This window comes from Orcinus orca, chromosome 8 (genome assembly GCF_937001465.1).
Source record: "Orcinus orca chromosome 8, mOrcOrc1.1, whole genome shotgun sequence".
Classification (NCBI taxonomy): Eukaryota; Metazoa; Chordata; class Mammalia; order Artiodactyla; family Delphinidae; genus Orcinus; species Orcinus orca.
The window spans coordinates 107,048,727-107,074,569 of record NC_064566.1 but is presented as its reverse complement, the minus strand read 5'-3'; the positions used below and the strand labels follow the sequence as shown (position 1 = coordinate 107,074,569).

The 25,843-nt window shown below is 50.6% G+C and overlaps 1 protein-coding gene across 2 annotated transcripts in view; it reads left to right on the top strand.

The window, feature by feature from the left end:
- LOC101270320 (opioid-binding protein/cell adhesion molecule) overlaps nucleotides 1–25,843 on the top strand; it is a 1,084,701-nt gene that overhangs the window by 1,035,951 nt on the left and 22,907 nt on the right. For both annotated transcript variants that reach the window (XM_049714323.1, XM_012536988.3), the window contains exons 5-6: nucleotides 25,027–25,164; nucleotides 25,535–25,655. In XM_049714323.1, the coding sequence (XP_049570280.1) occupies nucleotides 25,027–25,164; nucleotides 25,535–25,655 (259 nt within the window). The remainder of the gene's footprint in view (nucleotides 1–25,026; nucleotides 25,165–25,534; nucleotides 25,656–25,843) is intronic.

The window sequence follows — 25,843 nt, the reverse complement described above, 5'->3', positions numbered from 1 at the left end:
TATAGCGATCGTTCCCAAAGTGTGATCCATTGACCCTGTGATCCACTGATTCCCCAAGACCCTTTCAGGGGGGTTGTAAGGACAAAACTATTCTCATAGCATTACTAAGACAGGATTTGCTTTTTCCTATATATGGGCGTTTGTCCTAATGGTGCCAAGGCCATGGTGGGTGTACATGCTGGATCTTAGTGCTAATCCAAGTCTGCTCGTCTTCATTGTATCCCTCACCACTACACACTCACAGTCAAAACAATAAAACTAAAAGAATGAAAAGCCAGTTTAATGTAAGGATTCTTGCTGGGGCAGCAAGATTTAATTTTATTACATCGCATCACCGAACACCTGCCTTTTCAGTACTCTGTGAAATGAAATAGAAGCATACCTGAAGCACAAACTACTTCTCAAGGGAAAAAATCACTTGTTAGACAGTTGGAGTTGCAAGCTAAAGTAGCCCCTTCTTTTTGTAGAGGACAACATTTTTACTTGAAAAGAACAAGTGACAGGCGCCCCGTGGTCATCCAGACTTGGTTATCCGACAGACATTGCCTTGAAAATGAATAGCGCAAGCCTGTTACTGAGGAAACAACTGATAGCGCTTGTTACCAAAAATGGAGTTTGAATATTCCCGAATTTGGGAAACTTGTATTTACTTCATGACCTTAGTGGGTTCCCAATGCCTAAAGACTTTTCTGATGAGATTGACAGTGATATTAACAGCTGTGTGTTTTTAAAATTATATAATGCAGTATGTTAGAATTTGGAAGATCTACACAAATCAGTGAAGGAAGATTTTCTAAATAATCAATAAACAATGTTCCAGAATGATGCATGGATGAAAAAGCCATTCAAAGGGAAAGATAGGACAGTGGGCTATAAAGTAACAGAATACAGAACGTTCCCTGATGCATGTGGTTTCAGATTGCACATTGAAATTAAGCTTTAAGAAAGTACCACTTGTTGGGACTTCCCTGGTGGTCCAGTGGTAAAGAATCTGCCTTACAATGCAGGGGACATGGGTCAGTCCCTGGTGAGGGAACTAAGATTCCCACATGCCGCGGGGCAACTAAGCCCTCATGCCACTGCTACTGAGCTCACGCGCCTCAACTAGAGAGAAGCCCTCGTGCCACAATGAAAGATCCTGCATGCCTCAATGAAGATCCCACGTGCCGCAACTAAGACCCAACGCAGCCAAAAATGAATAAAATCAGTCAATCAATAATAAAATAAATCTTCAAAAAAAAAGTACCACTGGTGAAATTTTGGTGTATATCAAAGAAAAATATTTGCAACTATCTGAAAAGACTACTAAAATAGTTTGTTTTGTGACTGTATCTCTGTGTGGAGCTGCATTTTCTTCACATACTTCAACCACAACAAACAATTAGCACAGATTGAATGCAGAAGCAGATACAGGAGGGAATCTAACTGTGTCTGTTAAGGGAAACATTAAAGATAGTTGCCAAAATGTAAAAACTCTTGTCATTAACATCTCATTTGGAAAATATCTGTTTTCCATAGAAATGTTACTTATGTTCAAGTGTAATGAGTTTATTATTGTTATTTAAATAAATAATTAAGTAAAAATGTTTTTCAGTTTAATTTCTAGTATGGTAGATATTGGTAAGTGTAACACAATAAAGCAAGTTCTTTGTGGTCCTCAGTAAATTTTTAGGTATCAGTGAGTCCTGAGACCCAAAAGCTTGTATACTGTGGTGATGAATTAGCTCTTACTCCTTATATAGCTTTGCCCCCTCAGAACCTCACAACGACCATGCAAGGTAAGCTGATAAGGAATTACCGTCATCACTTGCTGCAGGGGACACGGAGGCATGATTAATTATGGCAAGTCTAGAGTAGAATCCACACCTTCTAGCCCCTGGTCAGGGTGTGCTATGCTCTCATTAGCCCGGAGAACAGGGTGTAACCAGATTCACGCCACTTGTGTGTGATACGAGTGTAAGTCAGGCCTCAGTGGCCTCCAGAGGTGGTCTTGGGCTGTGCCTGCCCCTTGTTGCTTAGATGGTACGTCACCCGTCTCTTTGCTGCTCCATCTCATCTGTCTTTTCCCGACCCGCACATCCTTCTGTCTCATTTCCTCATTCCCTTCAGGTCTGTGCTTAATGGCTGCCATACCGAAGAGGCTTCTCTGCCCACCCAGGACAGAGCAGCCCACTCCGGGAGCCCCACCCCCTCAGCCCATTTTGCTTGTTTTCCCTGCGCCGCTGGCCCATTGGTGTGTTGACGGGCTCTCCTCGCTGGAAGCTCTTAAGTGTCTGTGCGGTTCCCTGTGTGTTCCAAGCATAGAACTGCCTGGCACAAAGGAGGTGGTCGAATAAACAACAGGGTCCTACTGTATAGCACAGGAAACTATATTCAATATCTTGTAATAGGCTATAATGGAAAACAATTCAAAAAAGAATATATACTTGAATCACTTTGCTGTACACCAGAAATTAAACCATTCTAAATCAACTATACTTCAGTTAAAAAAAAGGAGGTGGTCGATATTTGTTGAGTAAAAGAATGCATGCCTTGAGATGTTTGGGATGTTTTTTGGAAGCAGTGGTCTGGCCAGATAAGTCCGCTCCAGGAGATGTTCTGGGTATCACTGTATTGTCTGTGGCACAGGCATCACCACAGACCTCCTCCAAGCAACAGTAGCAGTAACTTCCCTTCCTCCTTAGGAGGACTAAATTGTGGGGTAAGAGCTGCACTTCTTTCTGGTCAAGAAACGTTCTGAGCCTCAGTTTGTTGAGCTATTGCAACAGTGTCTTAGGTTGCCCTCCCCTAGTAAGTCATCTCTGTGACTGAGGTATGAGCTCTGGGGGGAGATCTCTTGGAAACAATGCTGTAAGGGTGTGAGGAGGTGGGTCAGGGGGCTGGAGAAGTTGAGCTGAACAGCTGCTGTAACGTAAGCCCGGCTCATCCTACAGGGAGCTCTGGTGCTGAGAAGGCCTTTGCAGCTGTCCTTGGTGGAGGCGAGGGGCCCAACCAGTCCCTGAGCAAGTGCTGCCCTGGGATGGGACCTAACGTTGCTCAGGGGCAGCCTGTCACCCAAATTCCAAGGGGGGACTCAGCACACAGCATCCAGACAGCTTGGAAGATGAGTGTTTCGGGGGGAAGAGGGGCTCTGAGTGGGCATGCGTGGCCTTCACCATAGAACAGGAAACGAGAAAACTCACGGCAAGTATATGCCGCACTGTAATTACCTGATACGTTTTAGTTGCTATTATTATTATCATCATCATTATTAGTGTTGCTGTTTTGACATTTCTTTATAGCCCTTATTGCTATGTGATGTTATGCGTGTTATTTATTGGTTATTTCTTTATGATCTGTCCCTCCACTAGAAGACAGGACTTTTATCATTCAGTGCAATGTTATCCGTCATTAATCAGTCCCTGGAACATAGCAGGCACTCAGTTAAATAGCTGTTGATGGAATGGATCATTTCCTGTTTAATTCCATCTGAGGGAGAGTGTGTGTGTGTGTGTGTGTGTGTGTGTGTGTGTAGCCGTACTCAACGGCTGTGCTATACGCTTCCTAAGATCAGGGTATGTGTCTTACATCTCTTGTTATTTTCCTTGCTGCCTTTTGCAAGTGACCATTCCTTTGGAAGGTATTCAAGGCTGTTCCCACCTGGCCCACCCGTGTCTCAGCCTCACCTCTGCTCCTGTGCTTTGTGGAGCATTCTGATGCCCTCCTGTCTCTGCACCCCAAACAGGGCAGCCCTCTGCCTGGAATGCCCATCCTGAACTTCCTGGCTGTGCTGATTCCTCCCGTCCAGTCTCAGCTTCTCCTGGTTCTGTGCACTCTGCCTGGTTCCGTCCACCCCCCCGTTTCCCCCTTTAAGGCACTTACATTACTCTTCCTTGTACTTGTCCTTATGACCCCAAGACTCCCACTAGGATTGTCTTATACATCTGTATTCCTACTGCCTGACACAGGCATCGGTGGACTCACAATCTTGCATAATACACTTTCCTATAACCAGGGAATTGTAAAAAGAGTATTAGAAAAGGTATTGTTTAAACAGTTAAGTAATTTTCAGCGGCCTGTGTTGAACAGTACAACAATAATAGCACACGTTTATTCAGTAACTTTCCCCTGACAAGTTCAAAGCAAAGCTTTGCATGTTCGGTATTGTTCTGTCCTTCACCCTTGATGACTTGGGTGAATCAGCGTTGCTTCTTCATGGACATAATTTGGGCCTCCACCCTCACCACCCTCTGCATGAAACCTGGGTAGAATCATTTATCATTTGTTGAATAAATGGGTGAATGATGTGGTTATGGCTAATGGGAAAACATACAGTCCTCTCTGTTCTTTTCTTTTGCTACTGACAACAGTGCAGTTGGGAATGAACCAGAGGCGACATGAGGATGTCCAACCAGATATACAGAATTTTCTTCAATTAAAATCCACAAACGCTAAAATAATTGACTAAAAATAAATTTTAAAAAGATTCCAGCCTAGGGTGGCCTCTCCTGCTTTAAAATTCCTTTAGCAATGATTAGAATTCATAGCTATTTAATTCAAACAGCCTTGGACATCTTTTCTTTTGATTGACTTGCTTCTTAAAACTGTTCATTGTTATTTAATATTGTATATTTTTTATATATTGTTTCCCCATTGCATTGTGTTCTCCTTAGCAGTGGGAACCTGTTTATCCCTAGCTGCACTTCATAAAAGGCCTAGGAGTTCCTGGGAACCTCTACTCATGCCTCTGTGAGGGTTAAGGAACGGAGGGAGGGAACAGAAGAAGGAGAGGCTGGGAGCACAACCCCTGGACTCCATCCTGGGCTTCTATACATGCTCTCACTCCCACCCCAGAAAAGCAGCCCACATTTTATAACTTAGTGAATTTTCAGTGTAGAATTTCATTGGCAGAGAGGGTTCCACTACTTGAGAAAAAGTTTGATAGGCACTAACTACTAAGGTACATGATCTGTGATATCATCTGATGTCTATTCTTTCTTCACTAAAATACAGGCTCCATGTGAGACAGGGGTATAGTGAGTATTGTAGGTAATATTTCATATGTAGGAGGAATGAACTAATTAATTTGAGAAAGGAGGAGTTATACAGAGATGGTCTTGACGGATATCTGATTGGCTTAAGGTGTTTAAACAGAGAGAACTTTTGAGTTTGGGATGATTTAAATGTAGTGTTACCGTATACTGTTTTACCTGCACGGAGACCCTTTTAAAAATGAAAGGTGTGACACTGACTGTTAGGTCAACAGTTGTAGTCAATGACTTCCTCTGGCAGAGCAGGACATATATTCACTTACTGAGTGACACACGTCTCAACAGGATGTTGCTTGAGGGCAAATTTGAAGATTGAACCTCTGGCAAAGAGGATTTCAGGTCCTATTTGTTTGTGCCCCATTAGAAGAGATCGTTACTCGCAGGAAAGCATCCAGCCGTGGTCTTATTGCAGGGTACTTTACTCGCTTCTCCCAGTGTTGGGGTGACTAAAGATTGGGGCCATAACCAGAAGGGGTAAATGTTCCTTTGGGGCTGGAATGAAATATGCTATCAACAGCGCCAGTTCAGGCTCTCTGACACCGTGTGATGCAGAGATGAATTTGCTTCTCAGCTGGCAGACGCCTCTTCTGCTAACTGCCCCTCCCAAGCCCTTGATTGAGTTCTATCCACGAGAGGATATTCAGTTATTCGAAGGGCACCACCAAAGGTGGGAACGCAGATGGGGAACAACCATCACTAGTTGGGGACTCTCCTCTGGGAACAAGGTGACTCTGGGTTAGAGGACCCCCAGCTGTTCACTGGACCCTCCAGCTTTATTTTCCTGCATCTCCAAGGCACCCACCTGATGAGTTTGATCGTTTGCAGCATAAAGGGATGTTGTGGTCCTGGGAATTTAAAATAAAGTAGAGGGACTTCCCTGGCGGTGCAGTGGTTAAGAATCCACCTGCCAATGCAGGGGACACGGGTTTGGTCCTTGGTCTGGGAAGATCCCACATGCCGCGGAGCAGCTAAGCCCGTGCACCACAACTACTGAGCCTGTGCTCTAGAGCCTGTGAGCCACAACTACTGAGCCCTCGTGCCACAACTACTGAAGCCCACGTGCCTAGAGCCCGTGCTCCACAGCAAGAGAAGCCACTGCAATGAGAAGGCTGTGCATCGCAATGAAGAGTAGCCCCTGCTCGCCACAACTAGAGAAAGCCCATGTGCAGCAACAAAGACCCAAAGCAGCCAAAGAAAAGAAAAAAAGTAGAAATGAAATGAGGAAACCGAGAGAAACTCCTTTTCAGAGGCGGTATCAGGAGCATAGGATTAGATCAGGCCGTTTAAGAATGTCCCTGTTATGTTTTAGGAGAAGGGTTCGACCTGTAATATATCTAAGTTTATATGATACATTCTATTATAATGGTGTTACACTCTGTTCGTAAAATTACGAGTGTCTCCCAGGAAGAGGGTGAATCAGCCATTATACCAGCACTGCCCCTGACATGTTTATTCGGTCCGGGTCAGGGCATGATTACTATACCCTACCGGGAAAAAAAAAAAACTAAATTGATATTTTAGACTGAAAATCACATCGTTTGTAGGTGGTGTGCACGCCGGTGGTGTGCAGATATTACATGGCCCTGCAGTCGTGAAGCAGTTTATGTGCTGGTGTGGGTTTTCCACAGGTGAGTCCATCCTGCTTCCCATAGAGCCTCTTGATTGGGTGTGAAAGCAGCCCCCCTCACCTCTCTGCAACTGGCCCGTAGAATTGGTTACCCAGAAACACGGACCCCCTTCCATCCCAGGGGCAGGGCTGCTCCCGCCACATCCCTCAGAAGCCCTGGGCGCTAGTGCCCTGCTGTCTGAGCTCTGTCCTCAGCCCTGAGCCCCTCTGAGGGGCCTCAGTGTGAGCAGCCCCGGCAGAGGCAGTGGAGTATCCCCATCGTGGAGGGACTGCCCGGAGGCTCCTGATGGGGTATCAGCCTGCTGAAGCCTGGCCTCAGGAAGGTGGCCCCCAGCTCACTGCATGCCGTCCTCGACCTCCTGGATCAGAGGCTCACGATCAGGCTTCTAAGATGAGTTCTGTTGCTGGCCTCCCCAAGGACTCGTGAGCAAATGCTGAGCTCCTCAGACCTTATTCCCCAAGAGCAGGTTACAGCCTGGAAGAAGATGGGTCTGGTAGTAAAAGCAGAAGTGAGAAGTGGCTCTTCAGTCATGTGGGGTCTAAAACCAGAGACCGTGCAAATGAGACCCGGGTGACACAGTGCGCTTAGGAGGGGTCAAGCCGATAGATGTCCACTGAGTGGACACCTTAACTGCCCCCCACGCCTCCCCCCAAAATGCCCCCGACTCTGCTCCTGTCATGTGCTTCGCACACAGTGAGCACCTTTTCTGGCTAATCACGTCAGTGAGAAGTGTGATGGGAAGGCACAGCATGAAAGTATCTGCTGGCTCGTGACTGCGATTCCCCCGAGGTGATGTAGGTGGGCAGTTTTCCCCTGCAGCCAGCACTCACTAACCAAGAGCCACCAGTAACTTTCCTCAGCGGAGCTGTGGTGAACTAACGCACACTCTCCAGAATCCTCCCGCCTCCCCACCTCACCCTGCTGTTCCCCCTTATGTGCTGTTCCAAGTCTGCCTGTTGAAGTGGGAGCATCTCAAGGCCTGTGTCCAGCACTGCTTGAGCTGCAAGCCCAGCGGCATCTCCTTGCACCATTGCCCCCAGCTAACCAGTATCCAGCCTTTCCTTTCCACCGGATGCGTGGTGTAGATGGCATGCATTTATTGCGTTATTTCTGGTTGGGTTTATATTTAGGTGTGAATAAATCAGTCTTCTCCCCAGCTCTGGACAGTGAGACAAGGGCAAACTAGGACTGGGTCTCATTCGTGAATTCATTTCTTTCACTTGCATGTTTTCCAACAGCTCCCTGTGAGCCCGTATCACTCGCCAGGACTGGCACGGGGATGCCGCTGGGGACGTGGTGGACGGTCCTTGTCTTCACCAGGCTTCCCCTGAGTGGGACATGCCGGCGACAGAACAGGCATTTATGTTCTGAGGCAGAGTTCTCAAAGTGGCGCGTTGACATCTTGGGACAGATAATTCTTTGTTGTGGGAGGCTGTCCTGTGCATAGTAGGGCCTTTAGCCTCATCCTGACCTTTACTTCCTGGGTGTCAGTAGCACCTCCTCCCCCAACCCTAGTTTTGGCAACAGAAGTGTCCTCAGAGGTTGCTAAGTGTCCCCTTTGGGGTAAAGTCACCAGGTTGGGAAACACTCCACTAAAGTGATAAATGTAATGATCAAAACAGGCTCTACTGGAGCCTAGGGCAGGGCCCCCCCGGCAGGAAACAGATGGTTCAGACTGTTAACTTAGAACAATTGTAGGCAGGTTAATAAGGGGGTTATTACGAGGTGTGGAGACGGTGTGGGGAGGCCCACGGGTAGCGCTCTACCCAAGGCTGAAACAGGCAGCAGGTGAGGGACACAGTTACCGGTGCACTTTACCCAGGTGACCCAGGCGTGAGAGGTGACCTGCTGGGAACACACACCTGAGCTCCTTTCCTCCCTCTGACCACTCGCTGGGCTTCCCCTTGGCCACCCCAAGTAGACCAGTTCATGTATGTCAGACAGCCCAAGAAAGCAGGACAAAGAAGGGGCAGTGCGTCTGGAAGGTTGAAGAGGAAACATCTAGTATAACAGGCTTCCCTAAATGTGGAAAATCTAAGTTGAGCCCCAAAGGATAAATCAGTTACTCAGGGGAAAGAGGAGGGGAGACAGCGTGTGAATAACCCATGTGATCTCTGTTCCATGAAACTCAGTTACAAGAATCGTCATTACACGTACAGTTCATTTGTCGAGCCTTCACCAGCCCGGCTGGTGAGGAATTCAGTGGAAGTCGTGTTTGGGGGGCTGTCTCTTCTCTCTAGAGGATCCCGAAGGCTGAGAAAACAATCTCTGGATCTCAGTCCTCAGTGGTGGGAACAATTCAATCCCCTGCATGAAGGAACAAAGGGCGGGAAGGGGGGCGAGTGCATCTCCGCTTCTGGATCCAGCTTCGTTGTCACCTGTCTGAGGTGCTGCTGTCACTGGCTTTGGGGTGGGAAATGCGCAGGTAGCCACCCTCCGCAACAGGCTGGTGGCAGATGCCTCCACACACCCCACCCCCAGGTTGGCCCACTTCCCCCTCCGAAGCCTGACAGTTTGTTTTCCTGTTTCTTTTAAACAAAAGCCTGCATGGTAATCATCTTCTGGGTGCCTAGCAACTGCTCTAGACCCCAGGACACAAAAGTCATTAACAATCCTGAGGTGAGCTCAGAATCCAGGACTCACAGAGCCTGGCTTCGGGGGATGAGGCGGAGAAGACGCCCTCACTCCTTCTGGTTTCCTACAGCTTGGAGAATAAAGCACACCCCGATTTCTCAGCAGAACAGCCTGCCATGTTACAAAGCAGGGACCGAACCCATGGCCATTTAGGCGGATGGAAGCCTGCTCTGTATGGCATAGAAATCCCGTGGGGCTGGATTTTAACAAGTGGATGGTAGAGGAAGATAGAAAACAGAGGGCCCGAGAACCTGCTCAGGCACCAGATCGACAGAACTTTCTACTGAGACCCATGCTGTCACCCCAGCACATCGGAGGAGCACACAGGACGGCCTGTGCCTTCTTATACTCTGCAGATCTACTTGCGGTTCTGATGAGACAGTCGGTCAGTACTTTCCACCAAGACTGAAAGCCCCCATTCACGTAGGGATGTAAGTGGAGGGCCCAGCAGAGCCAGTAGACAGAGGTGTGCCCCAAAGCTGGGGCACCCGCATAGCTAGGAGTTGTCACAGCCCTCCGGCGGCAGCCACTAGCCAGCTGGTAAAGGATGCAGTGTTGACTTACTGTCGCCTGTTCCCATGCTGAGTCTCTGGCGTGAAAACCCCAGAGCCAAGTGCTTTCTTCAGCAGGGCAGGGGCACTGCGAGGACAGGTGCTGACCGTGGGTCTTCTCCAGGGCTCTGCGCCTGGTCTCAGGAGTTAACCTGGATGCCTCTTCCCGGCTCCCTGTGTCCTACTTCCCCACCGTCTCATCAGTGTCCTTGCTAATTCGACAAAGTTATTACCTGATTAATAACTCCTATGATAGAAGAGTTCCTGGATGAGTGTAGCCCAATTTACAATCTGCAGGTGATGGAAAAATTATGTTCAGTTCAGTAATAATTGATGGAAATGGTTTCTCCTCTTCTGCAGCTGATTGGTTTTGTAATTGTGATTTAATAATGGAAATATCACTTGTTTTCTTCTCAAGATGAATTGGCTTCTGATTTGCTAAGCTCAAGGCTCTTTGGGCTTGTTTATATCTTTGTCTTTCCTCATGAGACTGAGGTGTATTTCTTATTTTGCTATATTTTTCTTTGCACACATGCGCACACAGGGTTTGAATCAGTGGTTGAAAGAAACATTATTGGTGCTGGAATGAATTGGGAGATTGGGATTGACATATACGTATTAATATGTATAAAAGAGATAACTAATAAGAACCTGCTGTATAAAAAAAATAAATAAAATAAAATTCAAAAAGAAGAAACAGGGCTTCCCTGGTGGTGCAGTGGTTGAGAGTCCGCCTGCCGATGCAGGGGACACGGGTTCGTGCCCCGGTCCGGGAGGATCCCACATGCCGCGGAGCGGCTGGGCCCGTGAGCCGTGGCCGCTGAGCCTGCGCGTCCGGAGCCTGTGCTCCGCAACAGGAGAGGCCACAGCAGTGAGAGGCCGGCGTACCGCAAAAAAAAAAAAAAAAAAGTGTTAGCTCTAATATTTGATAATCAATAGCTGGTTGAAAAATTAATGTTTCTTCTTTTTTTTTTTTTTTTTGCGGTACGCGGGCCTCTCACCGTTTTGGCCTCTCCCGTTGCGTAGCACAGGCTCCGGACGCGCAGGCTCAGCGGCCATGGCTCACGGGCCCAGCCGCTCCGCGGCATGTGGGATCCTCCCGGACCGGGGCACGAACCCGCGTCCCCTGCAGCGGCAGGCAGACTCTCAACCACTGCACCACCAGGGAAGCCCCTAGAGCTAACACTTTTTTTTTTTTTTTTTGCGGTACGCGGGCCTCCCACTGCCGTGGCCTCTCCCGCCGTGGAGCACAGGATCCGGACGCGCAGGCCCAGCAGCCACGGCTCACGGGCCCAGTCGCTCCGCGGCACGCGGGATCTTCCCGGACCGGGGCACGAACCCGCGCCCCCCGCATCGGCAGGCGGACTCTCAACCACTGCACCACCAGGGAAGCCCCTAGAGCTAACACTTTTTTAGAAATAATCTAATCTAATCCCTAATTTTTACCGGTGATAAAACAGGAAGCCCAAGGTGGTTAAGTAAGTAACTTACACAGAGAGTTAAGAGATTGCTTTTGGACCCAGTAGAGTGCTATTTCCTAAGTAATGATGAAAGTTTGAAAAGGATGGCTGTGGTACTGTGATTTATAACAACAAATATTTATTTGGCCTTTGTCCAGTTCCTAGCACGGAGCTTCTCAGGGCCTTGGAATTTCCTTTGATGGGAGGAAAGGTGTCTCTTGTGATGTGTATGAGGTGATTTCTGGATGACACTAAAGGTGGAGGCTGCTTGCCAGGGGAGCCAGTCCTGTGATTAGAGGGTTGGAACGTTCAGTCTTCGACCCCAGCCCCCATGACTGGCTGGGAGGGGCCGGGGACTGGAGATTGAGTTCAGTCACCAACCGCCAATGTTTCAACCATGCCTACATGACGGAGCCTCCGTGAAAAGCAAACAAACAAGAGAAAGAGGCTCGGGGAGCTTCCAGGTTGGTGAACAGGTGGAGATTCAGGGACAGCGGTGACTCAGAGGGCACGGAGGCTCCTTTCTCTGCACCTTGTTCTCGTGTGTCTCCCAGCTGGCTGCTTCTAAATTATATCCTTTTATAATAAACCGGTGATGAAGTAGGTAAAATGTTTCCCTGAGTTCTCTGAGCCGCTCTAGCAAATTAGTCAAACCCAAGGAGAGGGGGTCGTGAGACCCTCCGATCTAGAGCCAGTCGGTCAGAAGCACAGATCACAACCTGGACCTGCATTTGGCATCTGAAGTTGGGGGTCGGGGGACAGTCCTGCAGGGGCTCCAGGCAGAGAGCGTCAGAAGCGGGCTGGACTGCAGGACACCCAGCTGGTGCGGAGTTGCTCGGTGTCAGGACCTGGTGTCAGAATTGGAAGGGCTCCGTATTTTACTTTCCCAATTGATTGTTTCTCTGCTGTTATGCACGCATATCATACGTGTATCTGTGTGTTCATGTGTGTATAATATGTGAACCAAGTACATACCAAACTGTTACTTACATCGATTCCGGGACTTACCATCAGGGTACCATGTTCTGTAACTGAAAGAACCTCTAATGCTGCATATAAGTAGGGTAAGTCAGGGTCACATTACAGGGTAGCTGACACTCCATCCTGACCCATTCTCAGAATCTCCCTCTCAGGGTGGTCCTGGAAACCTACATGCACCACCTGTCCAGCTACTTGTCACCTACAGGCTCCAGGCCCTGCCCACTGTGGAGGGACACAAAAGACCACCTCCCAACCTCTCCATTTCTGTCCAGGATCCTTCGGTCCAGTCCTGCCCCTGGATCCCAGTCACCCTTACAATCCTCCCTACTTCTTTTTCTTTCAGTATTTATTTGTTTGGCTGCGTTGGGTCTTAGCTGCGGCCCGTGGGATTTTTTTAGTTGCGGCATGTGAACTCTTAGTTGCGGCATGTGGGATCTAGTTCCCTGACCAGGGATCAAACCCGGGCCCCCTACACTGGGAATGTAGAGTCTTAGCCCCTGGACCATCAGGGAAGTCCACAGGCCTCCCTGGTTTTATCTCCTGAACTGACATTGTTTGTCAAAAAGGCAGAGGCTCCATGCCCCCTAAGGTCACAAAAACAAAGCTAACACAGGAATCTGAGCCAGTAGGAAAAACATCTAGGAATTCTCAGGACTCTCCTTCCTTCCCAGGTAAGAGGTGTTAAACTTGAAACAGTTTAACATATGTGACCACATATGTGACCACAAAGTGTGAGGAAATCCAACAAAGGCAGGCAGGGAGAGGGCACAGCCGGGGCCTGGGGAGGGGCCTGCCGGGGCTTGGGAGCCCGTGCCTGAGCCTTCAGGTCCCAAGCCTTCCAGATCCAGAGGCAGCCCCAGCTTTCATGGGTAGAAAGAGGATCCATGCCTTCACCCAGAAGGCATGACCCAGAATCGTCAGGCTGTCCAGAGACTGGCGTTAGGAGCACAGCAACCCTACTTAGAAAGACTGCCACAAATAAAGTCAGGAATGGCACAGTACCTAGGACCTACGATGCCAGTTTCCTTTGCAGATAAGGGAATGGAGGCTGCGTGAAGCGAAGTGGGTTCCCTGAGCTCGGAGCTAATTAGTAGCAGAGCCAAGACCAGAACCTCAGCCTCTGGCTTCCCCTAGGCCTGTATTCATCAGGTTCTGCAGAGAAACAGAACCGATTAAACATAGAGACGGGTAAGACCAGATTGATTGTAGGATCTGCCTTGGATAGTTAGAAGCCGAGACGACCCATGTCTCGATTCTGTAAGCTCGGGGAGCAGGGAAGCCGGTGACGGAGGCCGGTCTGGGATTCAGAGGTCTGGGAACCAGGGCAGCAGATGGTGTAGCTCCCTATCCGGGGGCCCTCAGCTGGGGAAGGTGGGAGACACTGCTGGTGTGAGTCCCAGAGCCTGAGGCTGCAGGCCTGGGGACCAGGAGTACAGCTGTCCGAGGGCAGGAGAAGAGGGACAGAGAATGTGCCCTCCTCCGCCCTTCTGTTCCTTTCAGGTCCTCCAAGGCCTGGATGAGGTGGCCACATTAGTGAGGGCGTCTGCCTCACTCAGTCTTCAGATTCAAATGCTAATCTCCCCAGAAACACCCTTGCAGACACACCCAGCAATAGTTACCAGTTATCCGGGCGGCCCGGAGCCATGTCAAGGTGCCACGTACACTAACCATCGTGGGGCCCCTCAGATCCCGTGGCTGTGTCTGTCTGGCGTAGCCGTCGCTGGTGCTGGCTCTGCAGGCGCAGGGGAGGGGTGGGCTGTGGTCCCGAGCACGGGGTCCTCCCCGCGCCTGTTGCCCAGCATCTGTTCCCTGGTTGGGAAGTATCAGGAGGTGCGCCACGTAGCAAAGGAGGGATATTTGTCGCGAAGGCGGGGAGGACAGAAAGCAGAGAGCGCGTCGCGGTCCTGCATTTGGAGTGCACTTTTGCAGATGGGCCACAAATCATCTAAGGGGATTATTAGTTATACCTGTAAGACATTATTCCAATCTGCCCATCTAGAGGAGGGAAAAAGAATAGATACTTGTCAAAATTGGCGTGAATAGGAGTCTTGGCAGGGAAAGGAAATTATTAATTTTCTCCATTAATTCGAGACATTACCCCCAGACACACACAGCCCTTCATAACTGTCAGAACCTCTCTCCTCCCCATCACGGAGCAGCCGCACCATGGTGACAGATGAGGGCCACCTTGAAGTCACACGGCGTCTCTGTCCTTGGGTCTGCGTCGTCAAGACCCCAGACGGAGCGCGGGCGGCTAGGTCGGTTCCCCAGCACGCGTGCCCGGCCGCAGGGACCTTCTAATGTTTTCTTAGGGGCCAGTGGCCCTGAGCTCCTGGGGTTGGAGCTCTATCCATCAACACCATGGTCATCAGTTTCAGGAACTAAAGAATTATTTAGGGTTCCTTGTCATAGCCCATATTGATAAGTTATGAGATTTACAAATGGCCTTAGAGGTCATCTGGTGCTATTTGATAGAAAAAAAAACAAAAAACCTTAACACCTGGGACTTGGAATGGTAAAAACAGTTCCTCAAAATCACAGCCCATTAGTGGCAACACAGAGGGTAGACCCCAGGTCTTCTGATGTCTGATTCAGTGGTTTTCAGCCTTTATTCCTATGATTGGCCCAGAGTCATAGGAGGTCACGTGTAATGTGACCTCTATGGTGATGAGGCTAAAAAGGGAGGCCAAGGAGACCGATGCCTTTGGTGAGAGGTCAGCTTGATAAAGAGTCCAGCCTGGATAGCAGGTGGGAGACAGACTTGCCTAGAAATAGCTCGAGGTGCAGATACGGAGAGTCCTTGACAAGAAAGTTTCCAAAGGGCCCCCGCATCACAGGAAGCGCTCCTGCCTCGCCCGGGCAGAGGCGTTGCCCTCTGAGCGCAGGGCTCCTAGCCCTCCCCTTCCAGCTCCCGCCATAGCTGAGCGGCACTGTCTCCCCTGATGCTGAGGAACCAGGCCCTGCTCTGCGACGTGGGCGCTGACTCCGGCGTGGCCTGCACGCCGAGGGCTGCTTGGCTTCGTGGGCATTTTGCCTGGAAGCGAATATAAGGATTTCACAAATATTAATAATGAACAGTGATAATTAGCATCACTGCCATGCAGCCGTGCCCTCGGGGGCTAACATGGGGAGAGGACAAAGGAGAGAAGAAAAGAGAAGAAAGGGAACAAGGAGGAAAAGTCAGGCTGCATCAGGACCTCATCTGCGGAAATACGGCTGTGCTCTTCCTCCAAAAAGCCTGGAAATGACCACGCTGAAATAAACCCGTTGGTTCAGAGTGCAAATAATAGGGCTGCTTTCGGTGCCCTGGGCCGTCCACAGCATTTCAGAAGGTGCACGTCCTGTCTCTGACCCACCGGGACTTCGGGCCCTTGAGCCCCTTCTGGGTTTCCCCGCTGGGGGCTGCAGTGCTCACCCCTCACTCGGCCTCTCACCCTGTTCTCCCAGAGAAGACACAGCTGGTGCGCCTGGAGCTCCAGGAGAGCAGAGCCCAGGGACCATTCTTGACCTTCGTCCAGGAGGGTCCTACAGCCAAGGGACCTTGTTTGGGACCCAATCACCGCCTCTTTGCTGGATGTACAGGCGTGAGTGTGGGCACAGCCCTGGGGCCTGATGCGGGCCTTTCTGTGGGCGGGGCGTACCGGCCGCAGGGCTTATCACCCAGACCAGCACACTACCGAGAGCAGAAGGTGACTGGCGGTAATTACGCTGGGAAGACAGGTGTCAACTGGGACTGTTAGGCAAATCTAACAATACAGTCGCCCACCTATAAAAATAACAAAGGCGTGTTTGGCATTACTGTGCAAATACATCAATCCCCGGGGAACTGAGCCGTTGCAGGTGGTGTGGAAGGAAAGTTTTAACTCCCCCCAAAGCAAGCGAGAGGTAAAGCATTCGCTCTTATGTTGCTCTATTATTAGAAATAATTTCCAAGAGGGAGGGGGTGGGGAAGGAATGGTTGGGAGTTTGGGGTTAGCAGATGAAAACTGTTATATACAGGATGCATAAACAACAAGGTCCTGCTATATAGCACAGGGAGCTGTATTCGCTATCCTCTCATAAACTGTAATGGAAAAGAAAAAATAGAAATAATTTTGAAGATTTTGGACTCCACCTGTCCCCCCCCAGATTCTGACCCTGGAGGGTTTGCCATGGGCTCAGAAAGTCAGGTGGCTAAAGTGTCCTCAGGAAACTGGTGTTGGATACCCACTGGCTGTATCGGCCCCGGGGCATTTCCATTTCTCCAAAATACGATTTTCTTTGGGAAACGGGGTCTGGGTTACTAGTGGTGCCCGCGTAGGCTGATGCCGGCAAGGTCAGGTCAAACTGTCTGAAGACATACATACATGGAAGAAGCACTATCTCACTCATTTCCTTATCAGCTTTTTTTTTTTTTTAAAGCAGTAGTTTATTTAGAATAAAGCACAGAACTCATTTCACTATGTAGTTGTTAACACGGAAATAACCCTGTTGGTTCAGAGTGCAAATAATAGTAATAAAAGTGGAAAACATGTAACAGAAATTTTTCAAATGTCCTTAACATTTTGTCAATAACATAGCTGTGTAAGCTCTGCTTTTGAAAGTGATGGATTTTTTTTTTTTTCTTCAACCTCTACATTTTGGTCTGAACTACTTATGTCTGTTTATATTTAGATACTTTTTAGAATATAAATGTTAGCTACGTTCTTAATCCAAGTCAGCCAACCTGTTCTCCAAATGGATTCAAGCTTCTGTCCTCAGCCATTTGTCTGCCTGTGCATGAAATCCCAGCTCTCTGCCTTCTGCATCCTCTTTCTCTCTGTATCTCTGTCTGTCTGTCTGTGTCCACCTCCTCTCTTCTCTCTCCGGCACACATTCTGAACTTTCATTTAAAGAGCACGGGCCGCATCCCCGCTGGTACCCTGGCTGTTTCTCTGGCACTCACTCGGGTCCCTTCCCTCTGGGTCAACAGTATCATCTAGATTCCAAAAATCTCTGATTTGTGCTGATTTTTCCTACACCTCATGAACCCATCTCAGAGAGAGAACATAAGGAAGACCAAGCCGAGGGACCTCCCTGGCGGTCCAGTGGTTAGAAGGTTGCCGGGGGCTGATGCAGGGCCCCGCCCACAGGAGTGCAGTCACTCTGTGAGCACGAGCCCAACAGCCTGTCTTTCACGTGCTGCCTGGTCATCCTGATGGGCCCTTGTGACCCTGGATACCTCCAGGCCCCCTCCCTCCCAGACCTCCCTGCAGAGAGGCTCTCCACACCCCCTTCTCCTGCCCGCCCCGCCGTCGTATCCTCTGCATCTTGGCTTTGGTCCTCCTGGTAAGGAGAGCCCGGTGTCAGAGTCTGTGCTTCTGGACAGTCCCACTGCACGAGTCACTAGAGTCCTTCCCTCCTCGTGTTATCCCCCGCTGTCCCATCAGAACATGGGAACCATCTAGGAAACTCACCCCTGCCAGGGCCCCGTCTGAGCCCCAGCTCCGGGAGCATTACTAAGGGACTCCTTCCCCCGCTAGACGCCCAGTTAACTGGGACAGGGACTCGCCGATCCCGTCATTAGCCAGCAGACTGTCAGCCTCCCTCGGGGAAGGTCCCTGAGGCCACAGGCAGAGAAAAGTCGTCAGACCCCAACACAAAGAGCTTCCGTCACTGCCAGCAAATGAGACATTGACCCAGCGGCTCCGTCTCCAAACCAGAATGGCGTTAGCACAGTTCAGTTGCTCATATTAATTAAGGGAAAATGAGACAGTGGGTTCATCATCACGCTTTTCGTGAAGTCCAGTGTGGGGAAGGGATGTGTCTGGGAGTTGGCGGCAGCCAAGGATGGCTAGAGCCATGTCCACACTCCCTGCATTAATGGCGGGGAGCCCAGAGTTGCTTATTGCCCGCGGTGTTGTAGGGAGAGGCTGGGGATGGGGAGGACGGAGAGTGTGCAGAGGAGACCAGCAGAGATAGGAGACTGAGAGGAGAGAGGGAAAGCTGGGGGCGTTCTGGGATCCAACCCCCCAGCCATCACGTACTGAGTGGACAGATGCTGCGTGTTCAGCCTGAGCAGATGCAGAAACAAAGAGGTCAGAGAAGTGAGGGGTGTCATTCCCTCTCGGTGTGCCTGCAGCTGAGAGCGGACGACACCACACGGGCAGTGAGTGCTGAGGTTCGCGGCTGAGGTCCTGTGAGCCCAGCTATCCCCAGTGTTGAACCTCACCCCGGTTCCCACCTCGAGCATGTTCTAAGGTTTCTGTCCTTTGAAAGAAGGAGGCTCCTGTGTCAGGTGTGTGATGGAGAAGGACGCCAGGGGACCCCTAGGAAGCAGGGGTAGGCAGCTCCCACCTCCTCTCCCATGACATCAGTCCTGGCCCCCTCACTGTGGGAGACGGGGTACCCGGGTAATGGGTGAGGTTATCTGCTCCGACAGTTAAGCAGGGACAAGACCATGGCCTACGAGTGAGGGCTGCACTGCTGATCCCATCACCTTCCCCAGACACTCCGCTTGGTTCTAGGGGGCCTCCTCACCCCGGACTCTCCATTTCAAGGCAGCCCTGGCACTCAGGCCCAGCTTGGGGCCTGTGGTCAGTACCTACTCAGGCTGAGGCCTCGCACTGCACCAGTCCAGCTGTCTTGGGTTCACAGGGAGAAAGGCAAGACCTGGGTCAGCCTAGGATGCCAAGCCCAGATTGCAGGCCACCTTGACAGCCATGAAGCTGAGGTTTTTTGTTTTTGTTTTTGTTTTTATTTGCGGTACGCGGGCCTCTCACTGTTGTGGCCTCTTCCGTTGCGGAGCACAGGCTCCGGACGCGCAGGCTCAGCGGCCATGGCTCACGGGCCCAGCCGCTCCGCGGCCTGTGGCATCTTCCCGGACCGGGGCACGAACCCGTGTCCCCTGCATCGGCAGGTGGACTCTCAACCACTGTGCCACCAGGGAAGCCCGAAGCTGAGGTTTTGATCTGCCTGCGGCTCATTTTCTGCAATTATGTTCCATGGGCCAGCATCCTGGAGAGAGAGGGACGAGGGACAGGACTTGGGCACCCACCCCCATGTGCACTCCTGACAACGTCTGTCTTGTCCCTCACACCTTAAGGGACAGCAGCAGAGGGAGAGGGCGGCTTCAGACACTCCCCTCCCTTGGCGTCATCTGGCTCCGGACCCCGGGGGCAGGGTTTCCGGCAAATACACAGCCTTCCAGTGAACCCCCCCGTTTTCCTAAGCCTCGTGCACTCTTCACAGGAGTAGTTTCAGCTCCTGGATCACTCGGATGGCTGCCCTGCTTGCTGAGTGGGTGAGAGGCTGTTTAATTTCCCAGGGTCGACCAGAAAGCCCAGGTGTGGTCTAGCAGGGTAGTGGCATGCACGTGGTCACTGAGGTGTTTGAGTCCAAGTTTCCAAGGTCGGCATCAGTAGGAATCGTCTGTAATAGCCCCTCTTGCTGGGCAGCAGGGAAGCGGATTTCTGGCTTTTCCAGAAGCCCTGCCGTGTGAGTCCATTGCCCCCTGGGGCCTCCATCCCCCCCCTCCGCCCACTGCCTTCCTTCTGGCCGCGTGTCCTCTACCCCCGCTTTCTTGCTCATCTGTGTTCTCCTTCTGTGGCCGTTCCTCCCCGATGCTCTTGCCTCCCTGAACTGATGCCTCTTTCCATCCATGGTCCCCCCACCCTGCTCGTTTCCTCTAGGGCGCTCGCCCCCAGGCATGTGCCATTGTGAGTCACCTCCTGACAGGTCTCATGGCAAAAGCTGTGACAGGTGCTGACATTTAACCTCAAAGCATCTTCCCCAGACAGAGCGGCAGCTTTTCCGTGGCTGATGAGGAAGGGCAGAGGGGATGGGGCACCTCCCTAGCAACTTCTGATCATTTCAAAGGGAGAAGCCGGGCAGGGTTTGCCTCCAACTGGGGAGGATTTGTTGAATGATGTGAACAGTCAGGCAAAGGAACAGGCCACCCCCGGAATCATCCCTGGGGACATCCCCGCGGAGAGGCAGATACTCTGTCAGGGACAGTCATCCAGGAAAGTGGGAGGCTAACTTCTCTGACCCCCCTGGTACTTCCAGCTCTGTAATTCTAAGGAATTGGCTGAGGAAAAAAGAAGGGAAAATTGGGCCAAGAGTGAAGGCTGAGAAACAGCTGGCTCAGAAGGATGAGGATGAAAAGGGAGAAAGAAGAAGTGGGTCAGGAAGCGTCCGGGTTTTACTGTGGACTTCCTCTTCGAGCTCTTCATCCCTGAATGCTTAGTTTTTTTCCGTCTCTAATAAATCTTTCTGACCCACCATACCTTACTTAAGGGGTCTAAAAGCAATTAAGAATGGAAAAATTGAGCCTGGGGAGAAAAAACATAAAGCACTGCAGGTCTGGGCTCATGAGATTGTGGACCACCCAAAGTCAAGGACTTTGCCTTCTACATCCTCTCCACCCATGGCATCTAGCCCATCACCTCTGTCACTGTCAGGGATGAGTAAGATAGCCGCCGGTCTCATCGGGGACAGCTGGCCGGGCCAGGGACCCTTCTTCCCAGGGGTGGCCTGCTCCCCCGTTTCTGAGATGGCCCAGACCCTGCTCGTGGACACTCTGCTCATTCCTTGTGCTCCGTGACTGTTAGGTCGGAATATGTGTCCCTGCAGAAGAGGCCGCCCTGTGCCCACGGAATTATGGGGCCGGCTCAGCCCTTCCCCAAGCACGAGACCTGCGTCTGTGGGGTCCGAGTCCAGGGACCTCCCCCATCCCTGATAAATGGCCCCATTTGTATCCTTGCAGATCTTAATCTTCCTAATACAGTGGATTGAACTTATCTTCTTCAAAGCGCTCCTCCGTGGAAAGAAAGAACCCGCATTTTTTAATATATTTCAGCCAGTGATGCAGAGCCCACTTGCTTTGGGCTGTCCGAATGCACAGGGCAGGGTGACATGCCTCTGGGTTACTGGCTTATTACAGGACCTCTTACCATTAAGCAAAACTGCGGGGCAGACTTGAAGCTTTCTTTTCTTTCAAGTCCCTTTTGAATGTGCCTTCAGAACCTTTCCCATGGCACCCAGAGCACCCCGTCTGCCTTTCTTTCCTTCCTTGCACCAGTGCATCCTTCGTCGTCCTCCTCCCTCCTTTCCTGTCCCCCCTCTTGTGGTCCCCCCCTGCCTCCCCCGCCCAGTCAGCAGTCTTGCCTTCCTAGCAAACAGGATTCAAACATTTGTTCCCTCCTGCCCTTTTCTCCGCAGCATGGAATCAGGATTTTACATCGCAACCAGAACTGGAGAGGGCAGGGAAAGCATTCCACCTTGCAGTTTCCTAGGTCTCCAGGCCTTTAGCAACCTAGATTGTTTGTGCTTTACAAATCTCACCCAGTATTCAAAGCAATTAAGAAAATAGCATCTCCGTCTCCTTCCATGGACTTGAGGTGAGGACAGGTGTCAACATCTTCCCTTTCTTAGCAAAGAAAGCTGGGTTCGAGTGGGCGCGTGTTTTGCAGTAAGATCACAAAGACTCAGTGGAAAAGTAGCTTCAGGGGTCCACATCCTCAGCGTCAGTGTGCCCGGCAAAGCTCTCAACTCCAGAGAGAGGGTGTCTCTTGAGATGCCGGCTCCACGAGGATCTCAACGCAAAGGGCAGGCAGGAAACGTCGCTGACCCCCTCACAGACCCAGATGCACATGTGAGTAAGAACGGGCTGAGAACAGCACTTGGTGGAGAGCGTGGGCCCCAGGCCAGCAGCACGGAAATCCTAGGACACTTGGTAGAAATGCAAAACCCTAGGCCCACTCTAGACCTACCACATCAGAATCTATCTATAGATATAGATGTAAAAACTTGGAGGAATTTATATGCAAATTAAAACCCGAGAACCACTTACTTTATAGAACTAACTTGACAAAATTCATTTTCTCACTTAATGAGGTAGTATTATTGTAACGATCCCCATTTTATGTGAGACACTGTTCCTTCCTCCCTCCCTTTTTTGCTGTCACATAACAGTCCATAAAAACAGCAGTACAGATAGTGAAGATAAATTCCCGCATTGCAGAGGGTGGCCTTGTTGTCCAGCAATTCCCCCCAACTCCCCCAATTCAAAGAACTTTGAAAGTTTTGAGGAAGATGCTCTAGAGCAGGTGCTTCCTGGGGTCTGGGGTGTGCCCTGCCGGCCCCACTAGGTACAGCTAGTGCCCTGCCAGCCCCACTACGTATAGCTAGTGCCCTGCCGGCCCCACTAGGTACAGCTAGTGCCCTGCCGGCCCCACTAGGTACAGCTAGTGCCCTGCCGGCCCCACTAGGTACAGCTAGTGCCCTGCCGGCCCCACTAGGTATAGCTAGTGCCCTGCCGGCCCCACTAGGTACAGCTAGTGCCCTGCCGGCCCCACTGTAGGTACAGCTCATTTGTTTGGTTAAGTGCAGGGGGTTTAATTACCTGTGGCAAATACACTGCGGTACATTTTGAAAGAATGATGGAGTCTTAGTAGGAGAGAGCCATCCTTTCCATCCTGCTGTATTTATTTACCGCAAGAAAGGCACACTGAATCTGGAAAGTCGTTTTGGTCTGTCTGATTTTATTGTTGTTTAATCCTTAAAACCACTTAGATTGGTCAACCAGCATCATTTCAATGAGCGAGGCAATTTTTGTCTTTATTAGACGTCCTGAAATAAGTGATTTCAGAATCCCCTTCAACTCTGAGATTCTTTAAGTCTAAGAGAAATAAGGAAAAAAGGGTGAGAGGATGTTGACATCCTTCCTTTGAGAGGAAGCTCTGAGGAATTAGATATGAACCAGCCTGGGTGATTAAATGTCTGCTGGGGTCGAGCGTCATGACCAGCACCACCACCCTGAGACCCCAACAGGCAGGGCCCCAGGAGGCACCCACTCTGGAGCATCTTCCTCAGAATTTTCAAAGTTCCCATCCGGTGCCTGGGACCAGCACAGGCCAGCAGTGCCATTCAGGAGTGACACTCAGATCTCAGGCTGGGAAGTGTGGACTTGTCCCAAACCCCACTTCCCCCCTTCGCCTCGACTTCCAGCCAGTCCTCACATGGGTTCAACCAGATTCCCAGGATCCTGAAATTCTCACCTGTGGGCTTGTCCTGGGGCCTGTCAACCGGCCTAAGTTCCAGGAGGGTGCCCTGGTAAGTGGACTGCTCGACTGGCCGACGGACGCACGATTTCCTTCAAAGAATAGCGTGAGATTGGGCTCCTAGCTGACTCTGAGTGACTCGGTTTGTTACCTATTTGCCTGGAGCCCCACACCTTCTGGGGTTGGGCCTTGATCACCAACATCCAGACACTGAAGGTAGAGCCTGGGTGACCTCGGTGACCTTGGTGGGGCTGGGTGATGGGGGCAAGGGAGGCCCCGGGAGCTGAAAAGCCAGTGTCCTGGGAAAGGGGCAGGGTGGTGGGGATACCCCAGTGCTTCCACGTGGAGCAGAGTCAGGATGCCACAGCAGCGGCCTCATGTCTGCCCATCGGCCCACCCCCATGACACCCTACTTCCTGCGCCAAACCCAGACTTAGTTTGTCGAGCAACCATTGGATCAGCTATGCTTCTACGGGGAGTGAGAAAAGTTACAATGTGTTTTTATCATCCTGAAAACTAATTTTGCTCTCATGCCCGGAGCATAAAAAGGAATCAGGTATCAGGCTTAAAAGAAATGCAAATGGCTGTACCTTCTCCTCGGCCTTTGGGTGGGCTGGGTTTTCACAGGAGCCTGGCGCTTTGACTGCCTCAGGACATCTGTGTTTTAAGACAGAAGGTCTGTCCTCTTTGCAAGCAGAGGGGTCAGACTGTGAAAGAGCATGTAATAGTGACTGCAAGAAATGCCAATTCTGCAGCCCCAGAGTATTCAGGATCATGAATTGCAGGCTTCCCAAAAGCCCGAGAATGACGCCTCCAGAATGTCCTACAAAGCCGGGTGTTACACCCACTGAGCTCCCTCACCCCAGGTTCTGGGGATCTCAGGGTTATTTTATGTTGGCAAATGTTTACTGAGCACCTACTACATAGCAGGCAAGAAGGGCTTCCTCATTCATTCATTCTCCACTTTATCTTCTCCAGGACAGTTTGAAACCAACCGGCTGCTTTGTGTCTGTCTGTATCAAACTGTTAAATGGTCACTTATTCATTCTACGAGTAGTTAGTAGTTTGTACTCTGTGTACAAAGGCATCTCTACATTGTGAAAAATGAAGATGTCTATACTCACATACCCTAAAGTTATTCCCACATTTTTGATCATGACAGTTCTGTTTAAGAATATCAGAGCTTACTAATGTGCCACAGTATTTCATATGTACTCTTAATTATCATGTAAGAAAAATAATAACATGCCCTTCTTATCAAATGGTGTGAAAAGTTAAAGTGACTTGGACAAAAATCCATTGATCCAAGACTCAAGCAGAGAATTTCTTCAAATGCTTTGGGGCCAGGCTTCCCTGGTGGCGCAGTGGTTGGGAGTCCGCCTGCCGATGCAGGGGACGCGGGTTCGTGCCCCGGTCCGGGAGGATCCCACATGCTGCGGAGCGGCTGGGCCCGTGAGCCATGGCCGCTGAGCCTGCGCGTCCGGAGCCTGTGCTCCGCAACGGGAGAGGCCACAACGGTGAGAGGCCCGCGTACCACAAAAAAAAAAAAAAAGAAAAAAAAAATTACTTTGGGGCCAACATAATGTCCAGAATCTCTGACTTGATATTCAAACCCCCATTTTATGGCTTTTTGTAGTCCTTCTCTTCCAAGCTCTGTGAGTACAGTTACGCCCCTGGTTTCACAGTTTCTTGATTGTCTCTGTCTGTTTCTTTCCTCCCAGACGGCCAGGGCTTTGTGAGTGAGGACGAATACCTGGAAATCTCTGACATCAAACGTGACCAGTCCGGGGAGTATGAATGCAGCGCCTTGAACGATGTTGCTGCCCCTGATGTGCGGAAAGTAAAAATCACTGTCAACTGTGAGTAGCCCCACTGTCAGAGAGTTCCAGGGGAAAGGAGGGCATGGGGACTGAGGGGACGAAGAGGTAATGGCAATGTCATTTTCTGATAGACCCAAGTTGTTTCCAGCAGGAAAATACAGTATCAGATTGCTGTGCTCGTCACCACCGCCAGGGCCATGGACTGTCAGGACTTTTAGCTAATGGGGAGACTCATGAACTCTGGGTTAGTGTGAAGGCTTGAAGAGATGCTGGGGTAAACGCAGTATCTTCAAGCAAGAAGTCCTCCTTCTAAAATACATGATCGTTTAGCTGGGGAGGGGGACGTGCACGGCACGTGACGGATGTGCGTCTCACCTGTCTCACGGACTCGCTCTGCATCTCCCTGCAGACCCTCCCTACATCTCCAAAGCCAAGAACACGGGGGTCTCTGTGGGCCAGAAGGGCATCTTGAGCTGTGAAGCCTCTGCAGTGCCCACAGCTGAGTTCCAGTGGTTCAAGGAAGATACCAGGTACCTTGAAAGCGGAAACAGGGCATGTCCGAAGCAGAGCTGATGGATCGTTCCCCATGTGCAAGGAGGGTGATGAAGTCCAGGGGGAAGGTTCAGCAAAAGCAAACTGATTACAGCCTCCATTATAACAGAGTCTCCTTTTAGAACCAGAAACAAAACACGGAGGGGGCTGGGAAGTGGACAAAACT